The sequence below is a fragment of the Laetiporus sulphureus genome (assembly GCF_001632365.1).
Source record: "Laetiporus sulphureus 93-53 unplaced genomic scaffold LAESUscaffold_13, whole genome shotgun sequence".
In the NCBI taxonomy this organism is placed as follows: domain Eukaryota; kingdom Fungi; phylum Basidiomycota; class Agaricomycetes; order Polyporales; family Laetiporaceae; genus Laetiporus; species Laetiporus sulphureus.
This window is the reverse complement of record NW_024468522.1, coordinates 507489-519361: the sequence shown is the minus strand read 5'-3', so window position 1 is coordinate 519361 and position 11873 is coordinate 507489. Positions and strand designations below refer to the sequence as shown.

General features: G+C 52.2%; 4 protein-coding genes across 4 annotated transcripts; 3 read left to right on the top strand and 1 right to left on the bottom strand.

Annotated features, from left to right (window-relative positions):
* Positions 1 to 405: 405 nt before the first annotated feature.
* LAESUDRAFT_90177 (uncharacterized protein) lies at positions 406 to 1328 on the bottom strand. The gene has a single exon (XM_040914870.1). The coding sequence runs from the start codon at positions 1077 to 1079 to the stop codon at positions 537 to 539; it is 543 nt and encodes a 180-aa protein (XP_040765717.1). The 5' UTR covers positions 1080 to 1328; the 3' UTR covers positions 406 to 536.
* Positions 1329 to 4146: 2818 nt separating this feature from the next.
* On the top strand, positions 4147 to 6720 carry LAESUDRAFT_698039 (uncharacterized protein; the record flags this gene model as incomplete). Its single annotated transcript, XM_040906333.1, has 1 exon — positions 4147 to 6720. One exon carries the CDS (start codon positions 4147 to 4149, stop codon positions 6718 to 6720), a length of 2574 nt encoding a protein of 857 aa, XP_040765716.1.
* A 319-nt stretch (positions 6721 to 7039) lies between these two features.
* On the top strand, positions 7040 to 7624 carry LAESUDRAFT_650057 (uncharacterized protein; the record flags this gene model as incomplete). Its single annotated transcript, XM_040904215.1, has 1 exon — positions 7040 to 7624. A coding segment is annotated over one exon (585 nt), but the record flags the coding sequence as incomplete, so codon positions are not given.
* Positions 7625 to 8977: 1353 nt separating this feature from the next.
* On the top strand, positions 8978 to 9571 carry LAESUDRAFT_612229 (uncharacterized protein; the record flags this gene model as incomplete). Its single annotated transcript, XM_040903175.1, has 2 exons — positions 8978 to 9114; positions 9208 to 9571. Coding segments are annotated over 2 exons (501 nt in total), but the record flags the coding sequence as incomplete, so codon positions are not given.
* Positions 9572 to 11873: the final 2302 nt, after the last annotated feature.

The following is an 11873-nucleotide window of genomic DNA, read 5'->3' as shown; positions in this document are numbered from 1 at the left end:
AAAGCAGTAATCATCTTCAAGCCACAGAACAAATACATACAAACAGAACCAAGGAGGTGGGCCGCCGAAAGGCCGGTCAAAAGTCCAGACAGAAACTCAAGGGTCCCGGAGGCTGGACAGCTATCCGGACACAAACTCCGGAAAAGCTGTCCGGACAGGAAGTCCAAAAATCACTGATTTTTGGACCGGCCTCCCATAGGGATTTTCGGGGGTCCTGCCCTAAAGCCCCCGCGAAGGACGAGCAAAGCCAAGGGAGGCGACGAAGCGCGTCGTAAAGGACGCCAACGACAGTGTGGGAGGAAGGTGCAGGTGGAGCTGCAGGCGCCCACGCGCGGGAATACCTCGGCGGCGATTAGATAAGCTCTCTGCACTCAGGGCTGCTGCACGACGGGGCGTGCACTGTTGTTCGTGGCGCACTGGCGGCCTTCTGGCGTGTGGCGTGCATCTTGGGACGTAAGCCGACGGGCGGCGTGCGCATGCGTGCCTGCGGGGAAGGATGCTCGGCACAGCCTCGCTGGCGTACGCGGGAGAAGACGTTAGGAAGGCGAGCTGGGCCAGCGTGGCTCGGCTAGAAGTGTGGGGTAGGGCGCTTTGCGTCGTCGAGCGTGGGGTACGGCAGCTAATCGGCGTGCGAGATGTGGGATAGCTTTACGGGTCTGCGGACTTGGGGACTTGAGGAAGGTGGAAGATGGAAGGACATGAGGCCGGATCGTCGTGCGTGCTTTGTGAGATCCCGGCAACCATAGGCGTGTGTATATCGTATGACGGTGGTACGAGTAACTGGAACGTCTCACGCAGATGGCGCCAAGGTGTGATGCATAGCAAACGCGTCGACGAGGCGAAGACGGGCTCACGACGTCCAGTGTAAGTGTATTGCCCTGAGAGAACCGATGCTTGCTCCCGGGGGTCGACCGATTGACAGTTCGGGGCCGCAGACATCCTGCGTGATGGATCCAATGGCGATTTTGGATCAGGGAATCAGATAAGGGAGGCGCGCGCTGGTGGAGGTGATCGTGCCGCGATAGGTGACGGAGAGCGGCTGTGGGAGGGGGAGGAGTGTTGAAATTGTGCTTGGACATCCGCGGCAGGCAGGGACGTTTGCTGCGAATCTCCAGAAGCGTAGGGACGACGTCCGATTGATGGAATTAACGAGGGGTGGGGAAGATGACTGTATCCATGTCAGCATAGAGATGCATTAGGGCAGATGATGGTCAATCCGCGAGCAGAGCATGCGGTCGCTCGGAGCGTCCGTGCCGGAAGGCCACACACATCTTTTTTTTGTACACGGAAGTAGAAATGTGGTGGAGATGATAGGAGCGAAGGCTCCCCTGAATGCAGGATGACAGCACAGCGACAGTACGGGCCCCACATAGTGCTTCTCCTTTGATCACATTAGGTGACGTGGAGCAGCGCGATGAATGCATGCGACTGTGTCCGAAATAGCTCCAGACACGTATAGCAACGTCAGGAGCATTTGGGGGCTGTTGTGATTTCATGGGGAGAAAGGAAAGCGTAATTGACCCTCGTCACCCATGCGCACTGCGCCTGTTTCATCTACGCAGACCAACTGTGCTCTTTCGGTGAGATGACAGCATCGGCGACTACCAAATGATGTAAAGCAACGACACCCACTTTATATGTATTAACATTTGAATGAGATGAAAATCGGGTTTTTAGAGTTTGAGCATGATTGTATGCACTTGCGGACTAAGAAGAAGCGAAGAGAGTGGGGGATTCATGAATCATCAACAAAAACCCGAAAAGATGATCTCTACAGGCCTACCTAGATAAACCTCGCCTACCTTACCAATGCCGCCTACAGAGATTATCGACCACCTAGGCAGTCGGTCGCCTTGCCAGGAAAGGCGTGGCGCGTTCACCCTTGCGCACTGTGCCCTCTTCATCGACGCATGCCATTACGCTTCGTGAAGAAGACGACAGTAAGTGGTGGATACACAATGATGTAAAGCAATCACATCCATTTCACTTGAATGAGATGGAGTCTGCGCTGCGGTTTTAGTATTTGAAAGCACGATTGCACGCATTTGCGCACTAAGAAGGTTCGAAGAGAGGAGCCGCTGCCTGCAGGACGCGCAAAATGCATCATTGTTAATACGCTCCACTCATAATATGCTTGTGTTGCGAGTGTTCTTCACAGCTTGCAGGCTGCAGTATGATCACCAAACGTTACATTGTGGGGCGGCCTACGGTGATATCCGACAATGCGCAGAATAAACCCTAGCGATTCCCTCACCACGGTCAGTTATCTGCGCTCATCATTTGATAATACTGACCTTGCATTATCGACCAAAAACATTTTCCTCCGAAGTCGAGTTAGCGGCAGTGATGGTGGGCGGAGATCATGTTCAATGGCGTCGCGGCGCGTCGCGCTCCTGTCGAGTGCACGTGACCGCGTCTGTGAGGTCCATGGCCATGGCCACTCGAATTATGCCATGTCAACATTTCGACCCTCGACGCTTTTTACGTGAGTGAGATATAAATCTGGTTAGTACCTCTACAAAGATTATAACGCGTTTGTTGCTGCAAAACAAATGAATGAAGTAGGGCGGAGCAGCATTCCGCGCCCAGGGAAACTACTAGTCACAAAGCGAACGTTTGGGCTACAGCTTGCCAATAGTGACTTATTGCGGCGGGGATCTGACAAGGCTATCTTCAGATGTGGTCATGCGCGGCGCTAAGGGCGAGGCGGGTTTTATGAGTTCACTTAAACCTGATGGATGTGATGAATTATTCTGACGATCACAGACCGTAGAAACGCCTGAGCTATCGAATCCAATGACAAAAATGCCAAGCGACCCAAAGTGCACCATGAAATGCTGTTGTACGTGCATCGCCTGTGTATGCTGATAGGTTCTTGCACATCCCCGCAACTGCATTTATGCCGCTGCATGAATCGCAACATCAAGTGGATACGTCGCTCAACTGTCCGCTCGCTGATCATGAGAAGCATGCCGGATGTCACTTTCACGTTGAGCACTCACAAGCCACAAGACGAGGTACACCAGTCGCCTTATCTGCAGACAGAGGACAGTAGTTCCTGCTCATGCGGCCTTGCGATTTCGAGATGTAGGTCTCATTGTGGAGGAGACAGGCGCCGGTACCGTAATTCATCCTTTTCTTTCATTTGAGACGATTCTTCTAGTGCATGCATATGATTTGTGTATCCATCGACTCTACCAGCTTCCGACGTGGGCGAATGGACGAGAGGTCAGGGAGACGTAGGCGAGGAGAGGCCCGCGGTGACGATCGCACGTCCGAGGGCGGCGGGCTGCGACTCGTAAATTCGATCTCCCGCGGGGTCCGAACTCGCCGAGACAGCGCTCCCCAGTGCCAACCGTCTGGACGTACCGCGAACGAAGTCTGTCGCCGAGGACAAGGCCCCAATGATTCGGTATTTCAAAGTTTCCTTTTATGTCTGGACAGTTACCATAGATAGTAATGTCTCACGCGATTGCATCCCCATAACCAGAAAACCCCACATCTTCTTTGCTACGCGATCCGCTGTCATGTACATGTATATTAGGGCGCTCTCCCGCCCACGAATGGAGCAGTTTATCCCCCTTGAACCAAGACTTGCGCACTCGGATCAGTATTTCGGCTGGTCACGCGCTACGTCTTCGGATAAGCCACGCGAATTAGCTCTCTCATCGAACGTCCTTATCGTATTCTCGCATCGTATCTCTAGGCGACGTACTACTCTGTACTCTACTCGACCAGCACGGTTTCTACGTCGACGACCCACCGAACGCTGCCGCGTATCTAGGCAACAATCCCCTCTTCAAGTGGTGACCGACGCAGGGGGTTTCTTCGGGTATTCCGCTCGACAACCTGTATACTGGTCGCTCACTTCTCCTCTAGTATCTCTAGCTTCTTCGTCTCTCTAGGCATCAGTTAGTCTTTGTGATCACGGCTATAGACAGACGACCATGAAGCCGGATCTCTGTTGTTGCATCCACTCGAGTCTTGAGGTCTATGACCCGTGGAGAGCTTGTGAAGAAGAAGAGTCTACACGGGAGGGCCTCCACCTCTAGTCTGTCTAGCATCCCTTCTGGAGCACCATCTGTACCCGGAACATCAGGAGTTGTTGCACAGGCATCGGTAAGTAATCCAACTGTTTCGGTAATGATGGCTTCGTCATTTGTGCAAGTCCCAATGCCCTTGCCGGGAGCGCGCGAGGCCCCTGAGTTCAAGGGCAAACGTTTATCTGAGTTCATTGATACACTGGAAGCGATGGCGAAGGCTGCTGGGGTTGATAAGGCAGACCTTCCCAATCATGTTATGCGCTACTGTTCAAGCGAGGTTCGCAGAACGCTGAAGCATGAGACGGCGTTCAGCTCCACGGCTAGGGATTGGGACAAGGCGAAAGAGCGCCTTGGGTATTTTTATTCATCTTCGGATGGAAGGCAGCGGAGATCGGCAGATGGGCTTAGACGCTTCTCAAAGCGGGCCAGTGCCGAAGAGATGGTCAGGTCTCGGCGGACTCTTGACAAGTATATCTGCGGGTTCAACCGTAAAGCGGGTGACCTAGTAGATAAGAAGCTTATCACAGAGGAGGAGCGTGACGCTTTGTTTTACAAGGGTCTGCCGGAGACGTTGCGAGAGCAGATCAAAGGCAACCTAGAGAAAGACTTGGGACGTCAGTTGACCCTATCCGCGCCTCCGCCGATTGACAATGTGGTCGACGAGGCGAGGAAGCGGTACAATGTCCATGACATAGACTATGAATCAGATGATTCAGAGTCAGAGCGAGGCAAAAAGAAAAAGAAGCGTTCTAAGAGGAAGAACGCAGCGCAGACATCGTCATCGAGTTCGGATTCGGACAGTTCTGGGGATGGAGAGTGCAAGAAGAGGAGATCTCGTCGAAAGCGATGGAGTTCTTCATCTTCAGATTCGGGGTCTGAGAGCTCAGATGACGATGGCTGGCAGAAACGCCATGAGAAGAGGAAGGGTAAAAAGGGCGAGAAGAGCAAAAGGAAGGCGAGGCAGAGTTCCGATGCCGAGGCAGAGAAATCCTCTGTCGCCGAGCTAAAGGAGCAAATGCGACAGCTTAGAATAGCTGTCGCACAGTCCGCTTCTATGGGGACAGCTCCTGTTGGGCAAGCCTCAGCTTCAGAGCGAGGACAGTTACGTGATCAGTATGAATATGGACAAGCGAAAGCTTGCTATATGTGCAGAAAGGTTGAAGGGGTCGATTTGGATCATCCGTTATCCATGCGGAAATGCCCGGAGACGGTGGCATTGATTCTCGAAGGGCTTCTCAAATATTCTGCAGAAGGAAGAATCATCCGCTGTGATGGTACTGGTCTTCCTCGATTCCCTGGCAAAGGGGGAATTGCGTCTCTCATTCAGCTTGAAATGCGTTCGCGTGGAAAGGATCGTGAGCGTGATCTGCCGCCGCATCAGTCTGGTGTTTGTCAGGTGGTTGGGTTGATGCAAGAGGGTCGGAATGTGATCCAGGGCAGTGTGTTTGCAGTCGCGGCAGAGGACGTGTATGCCTTCCCGGTCACGACTCGATCCAAGGCGAAAGCCACGGTCGAATCTGATCAGGAGGACGAGATTCAGAGATCCGTCCGTTTTGAATTTGAGCACGAGGGTGCGGATGATACGACGCACAAGGACGGTCATCCAGAATCTATTAAAGTTCAGCAGCCTGCAGACCCTACAAGGTTCACCAGGATGCGGAATGGATCTGACTCGGGGAAAAAGCGGGTATCATTCGTGCCTCACCCCAGCAATACGGAAGCAGGGTGGAGACAAGCGGAGAAGGCTAGAACTGACGAGAAGAAGTTGGGCGAGATAAATGAGCGGTACGGACCTAAAGGGTCTGGGCATCGTTTCACCTCGCAGATCCAGGATAGCGTGTCTATGGAGGAGGTCCAGATGCGTTTGTTGGATACAGAGGTGTCACTACCTCTACGAGCTCTATTAGGAGTATCCCCGGAGTTACAGAAGCGTATGACAGGGCTCACGCGTCTGCGTCGGGAAGCATCTATCCGTGCAGCGGAAGGCGAGGTTCTGGAAGAGATCATGACACCAGGGACTCGGACATCCAAGGTCAAACTAGAAGACGAGCTGGAGGAACAAGATCGAGCGGAAGCTGAAAACGAGGGAGGCTACCCATCGGGGGCGGCATACCTAACGTGCGCAACCACGGAGGAAGCAATGCATATTCTTGACCGATATGCGAGCGCGATCGTGGTGGAACCCAAGCGTTACTTCGCGATGGCTTGTGGAACGGTCCAGGGGAAGTTCGGGACAGAAGACTGTACGTTCTTGGTCGACTCGGGATCCGAACTGAATTTGATCACCCAACGGGTATATGACCGAGCGGGAGTCGAGCTTGATTCCGATGGCTCTCGCTGGTCACTCAAAGGGATCAGTGGAGAACCAGTCCGTCTTCTTGGATGCTGCAGAGATGTGTCTGTCGAGATCGGGGGAGAGCGCTTCAACCATCACTTCTTTGTCGGGCTACAGGAGTATGGCAGCCATGATGGCATACTGGGGCAGCCCTGGCTCCAATGGTTCTCGGCGCACATTGAGTATCAACGCGGCGGATCTGTCAAACTCGTCGCATACCCCTTTGGCGATTCCACTCGAAAACCAGTCAAAGCTCAGGTCGTCGGAATCTCACACCAGCGCAATACAGACCGGCTCGTCATGGCGTCTACCTTGGGCGTTGGCGAGGGAGCTGGTTTCTGACCTCCCTAACAATCATTCTAAGTCGACCCCTCCGGCTATAAATCGGGGCGATGACATACCATTAGTCGGCCGGACTCTCTATTCGCTTCTAGGGCTACTTCCAGTTACGTCAGACAACGATACCATCTTTCTTTCACAGCTGCATCCTCCGGAGTCATTTGACGCCTTGCTCCGCACACTTTCATACTCCTTACCAGCGTCAGTCACTCCACTCCAGTCTCGATGGACGCATAGAGCTTTCTCGTTCACATCATACTCGACTCATGCGGGAAAGCGGTACAAACCTGTACATTGCAAGGTTCGGCCTGTACCGACTTATATGCCAAACCCGCAGGCCCAGGCATTTATACCCATTGAAATCTCGGACGTTCTGTCTCTTCCCACGCATCCTCCACCTCTTTCGGACTTCATTCCTACCGCGCGTCTCACTCAAGACCGTCTTGACGCAATTCTCTCTACAGTACCTGACGGGTTTCTATCTTCGGAAGAAGTGACTCTATTGGTGCACATCATCGATATCAATCAGCAGGCAATCGCCTGGACGGACTTGGAGCGAGGCACGTTCTCTCGCAGATACTTTCCAGACTACGAGATTCCCACTGTGGAACATGTTCCCTGGGTAAATCGTCCGGTGCCTGTTCCGAAGGCTCTTGAGGATAAGGTAAGAACTGTACTTCGCTCACAGGAAGCGGCGGGGAAGTACGAATATTCCTCGGCATCATACCGCGCGAATACATTCGCTGTCATGAAAAAGAGCGGCGACATACGCATGGTCATCAACCTCGAATCATTAAACGCGGTCACTATTCGCGATTCGGCGCTCCCTCCGCGCGCTGATGAATTTGCAGAACACTGCGTTGGCCGGGCTATCTACATGCTTTGCGACTTGCTATTTGGCTACGATGCGCGCATTCTGGCAGCAGGGTCTTGTGACCTAACAACTTTCCACTCGCTTCTCGGACCAATGCGCGTCACTTGCCTACCTCAAGGATATACAAACGCTATGCAAGAATTCCAGCGAGCGACGTCTCACGTTTTGGGACCCATGAGTCCTGAGCTCGCAGGAGTATTCGTTGATGACGCTTGTGCACTTGGTCCACGCTCCCGATATGATGATGAACCCATTCCTTCAAACCCCAACATTCGTCGATTCGTCTACGAGTTCGCTACTACGGTCGACCTACTTCTGAAGCGTTTCATCGAGGCTGGAATCACAGCGTCAGGAAGCAAGTTAGTATTGGCTACGCCGAAGCTCAAAGTGGTGGGCACAGTGGTGTCACTCAGAGGATGGGAGGTCGATCATGGACTCGCGAGTAAGGTCCGCAAGTGGCCAGAATGCGAGAACGTCTCGGAGGTTCGCGGATTCCTTGGGACCGCGGGGGTTGCAAGACGATGGATTAAAGGTTTCTCTCTCATTGCGAAGCTGCTAACTATTTTACTACGAGATACAGGTGAAGATTTCATCTTCGGAGAGGACCAGAAGGCATCCATGGACGAGTTGAAGCGGCTTATCTCGGACGCACCTGTGCTCAAGAAACTCGACTATCAGCTGGCCATGCTCATACAACCCGGAACTCGCGAGTCTACCGATGGACTGGTCGTCTTGGCGGTCGATTCCTCTATCCATGGCGCTGGCTGGGTACTCTTCCAATACGAAGGGACCGTGAAACGTCCGGTGCTATTCGGTTTCTGTACGTTCAACGCGACCGAATCACGCTATTCGCAGCCGAAGGTCGAACTCTATGGTGTATTCCGGGCGATGAAGGAGTTGCGTCACCGCATCTGGGGAATATTCTTCCGTCTCGAGGTCGACGCGAAGTACTTGCGTCAAATGATTAGCGACCCGGACTTACCGAATGCGCCGATGACGCGTTGGGTTGCCTATCTCAAGCTCTTCAGCTTCGAACTCGAACACGTACCTGCGGGCAAGCATATCGCTGCGGACGGGCTGTCTCGTCGAAGACCATCATCAGATGACTCCGAAGAATCGGACGGCGAGGAGCAGCTTGATAGGATCATCGGCAGTGCGTGAGGTGACCACACAGTGCACCCACATTCCATTCAATGGGCAGACGCACCTACTAGCTTTGGAGACTTCCCATCAGCGAAGGGCGAACTCCTGCATGCAGCTGCTGGTCCTGGGTATCACGGGATTGATGCAAACCTGTTCGGATCTCGACCACGCTGGTGGTCGGTGCATGAAGCACATATCGAGGCGGGCGCATCACCCGGAACTATTCCGTCGCCATTCCATGCCTCGTTCCTGCAGAACATGGATGATATCTCGTATATTGGGAATGAGTTCATGGTGCGAAAACGCGCGCAAACGACTACTAACATCTTTTCTCTTGAAGGAGTATCTTCGCCTCTGCCCATCACCCACTATCGCGCCGCGTTCATCACAAATGATCTCATGGAACCTGCGGAGCAACAGGATGCGATCCACTATGCCGTCACAGCTGTCCCGAAGGCTTACAGTGCCTCGAGGACCTCCCATGTTGTCGCGCGAATGCAAGACTCCAGATATTTTTATTACTGTCAGTCCTCTATTGTGGACGTGCAGAATCTTCCCCATCAACATCGTGTCTATGATGACGATGGTGAGGTATATTTCCGCGAGATCCAACAGTATCTCGAATTCGGCGAGATGCCGCCACGAGTGCACGATGACCCTAGCGCCTCGAGAACGTTCATTCGTCGGGCAGCGGGCTTCGTTATACATGATGGGCGGTTGTGGAAAATCCACCGCAAAGCTCTTCCTCGTCTTGTGATTGCTGACAATTCTCGACGCTTAGATCTTCTCAAGCAAGCACATGACGATTGCGGCCATCGTGGACGCGATCCAACCTATCGAAAACTCGCGGACCGATATTACTGGCCGAACATGTACCTGCAGATCGCGTATTTCGTTCGCTCTTGCAATGGCTGCCAATATCGCGCGCGCACACGAAACAAGATGCCGCTAACGCTTACTATATCGCCCAGCATCCTTCGACGATTCGTGCTGGACACTGTCCACATGCCGAAGGGCTATGAAGGACAGCGGTATCTTCTTCATGCTTCGGATGATGTCTCCTGCTGGCCAGAAGCACGCGCCGTTGCTAAGAACATGGCGCAGAACTGGGCCAAGTTTCTGTGGGAGGATGTATTATGTCGTTTCGGGTGCATTCCGGTTTGCGTTTGCGACGGTGGTCCGGAATTCAAAGGCGCCGCTCATCTCCTACTCGAGAAGCATGGTGTCGCGGTCGTTATGAGCTCACCGTATCATCCTCAGGGGAACGGTATTGCAGAATGCGATGGCCAAACGCTTACCCGCGCGATCTTGCTATCACAAACTTAGGACGCAGAGCGCCGACTAAGCCTATGACCTTATGATCAAACACTTACTGACTGTTGTCGACGTAAGGATGGACACAAAGATGATCAAAGTAAAGCAGCGACTTGCAAGTGGTCGCTGGTGACACTATATGGATAGGCGTAGCAGAGATGAGAATAAGTCTGGGGGACTTATGCGTCTCAGAGCTCTGGCTTATATACATGAGTGGAGGGACCCTTGGTTCCCTGATATCTCAGAACCGCTAGCTAATGGACATTGTCTGATTGGTTACCACTACCTGTCAGACTACATGTGTCATGTATGCCGAATCTCCGAACTACTTAGTAAGACCATGGGAATGGTATTGCCTGTAATGGCTACATCTCCGGTGGCGTGGTATCTATCTACCTCGTGCATGTGAACTAATATCCCCTTAAGGACCTATCTCCGGTGTCGTGTATTCCCTTCGTTGGATTCTTCCGGAGTCCGACCGTTGCTTCTAGGTGGGATGATATTACTGTATAAGTTAGGCTTACCTAATACCAGCGCTACTTGTCACATGTGTGGATATCACGTGATATGTCACGTGACTAGACCTGGACCTTCGGGGCGCCTAGGACTGTTAGTACTTCGCGTACCAGTTCGTTCCTTTCTGAACAGCCTAGCGCTGATGTCAAGTGATGTCTTGGTCACGTGCAGAGGTGAAAACGTGAAAATCTGTGACAGTACCCCCCCTTCTAGACGGTTCGTCCCGAATCTGGCTTTTTGCGTGGTTTCTGGAAGTAATTATCGCCTGTTGAACCAAATCCACGGTGACCTCGGGCTGAGGGTTTGAGGTAATCAACCAGTGAAACGACAGGGGTAATAATACGTTCAATGATAAGTTGAGCGACTCGATCGCCCAAATTGACTGTGAAGTCATCATTTGTATTATTGATTAGCAAAATCTTGATTTCGCCTGTGTATCCTCTGTCGATAACACCAGCACCTACGTCGATGCCTTTGACAGCTAACCCACTTCGTGGTGCAATTCGACCATAGGTCCCTCGAGGTGTTGTAAAATGAAGTCCTGTGGATACCAATCCTCTTGAGTGTGCTCGGATGGTTGTTGGTTCTGATGCGGCTAAATTCATTCCAGCATCGTCTTCATGGGCATATTTTGGTGCGTGTGCATTTGGATTGTCTAATGTAATTTGAAGATCTCTAGAATGATCCCAATCATCTCTATCCTGATCGTATATCTGAATGGTATCAGTGGCGGGGTCGTAGACTTGACCTGTTCTCCTGGGTGGAAAAACGCCATCGACCGGAGTTGTATCAATGAGAGATATTGGTTGGGGTGCGTCAGGATATTTTCTGTGAAATTCCTTGATGAGACGCGGAGATTTCTTCAAATTTGCTGCGGGTTCCCAAGTTTCTTCAGCTTTGGAATAACCCTTCCAATGCACCAAATATTGAAGTTTGCCATGAATGACGCGAGAGTCGACTATGTATTCGACTTCCCATTCTTCGCCAGTCTTCTTCTTGATAGGTGGACGGGGTCTGAGAGTGCGATCTGGTATTTCATCTTTGTGGTAGAGCGTGAGCTTGGACGCATGAAAAACTGGATGAACGCCGTATTGTCGTGGCATTTTGAGTCTATATGTGACTGGTCCTAGTTTTTCTACGATTTCGAAGGGTCCATCTCTCCGTTGTGCCAATTTGGCTCCCGATGTCTGCCAGTCTTTAGTGGAGAGTAATACTTGATCTCCAACTTTGAAAGGTGCGGGTCGTACGGATTGATCGTAGTACCACTTCATGCGCTCAGCTGCCAATAGAATGGCTGCTTTTGCTTGCT

Bases quoted from the DNA above. Each gene is read 5' to 3' on its own strand.
- LAESUDRAFT_90177 (XM_040914870.1), bottom strand. From the start codon at position 1,079: ATGTCCAAGCACAATTTCAACACTCCTCCCCCTCCCACAGCCGCTCTC.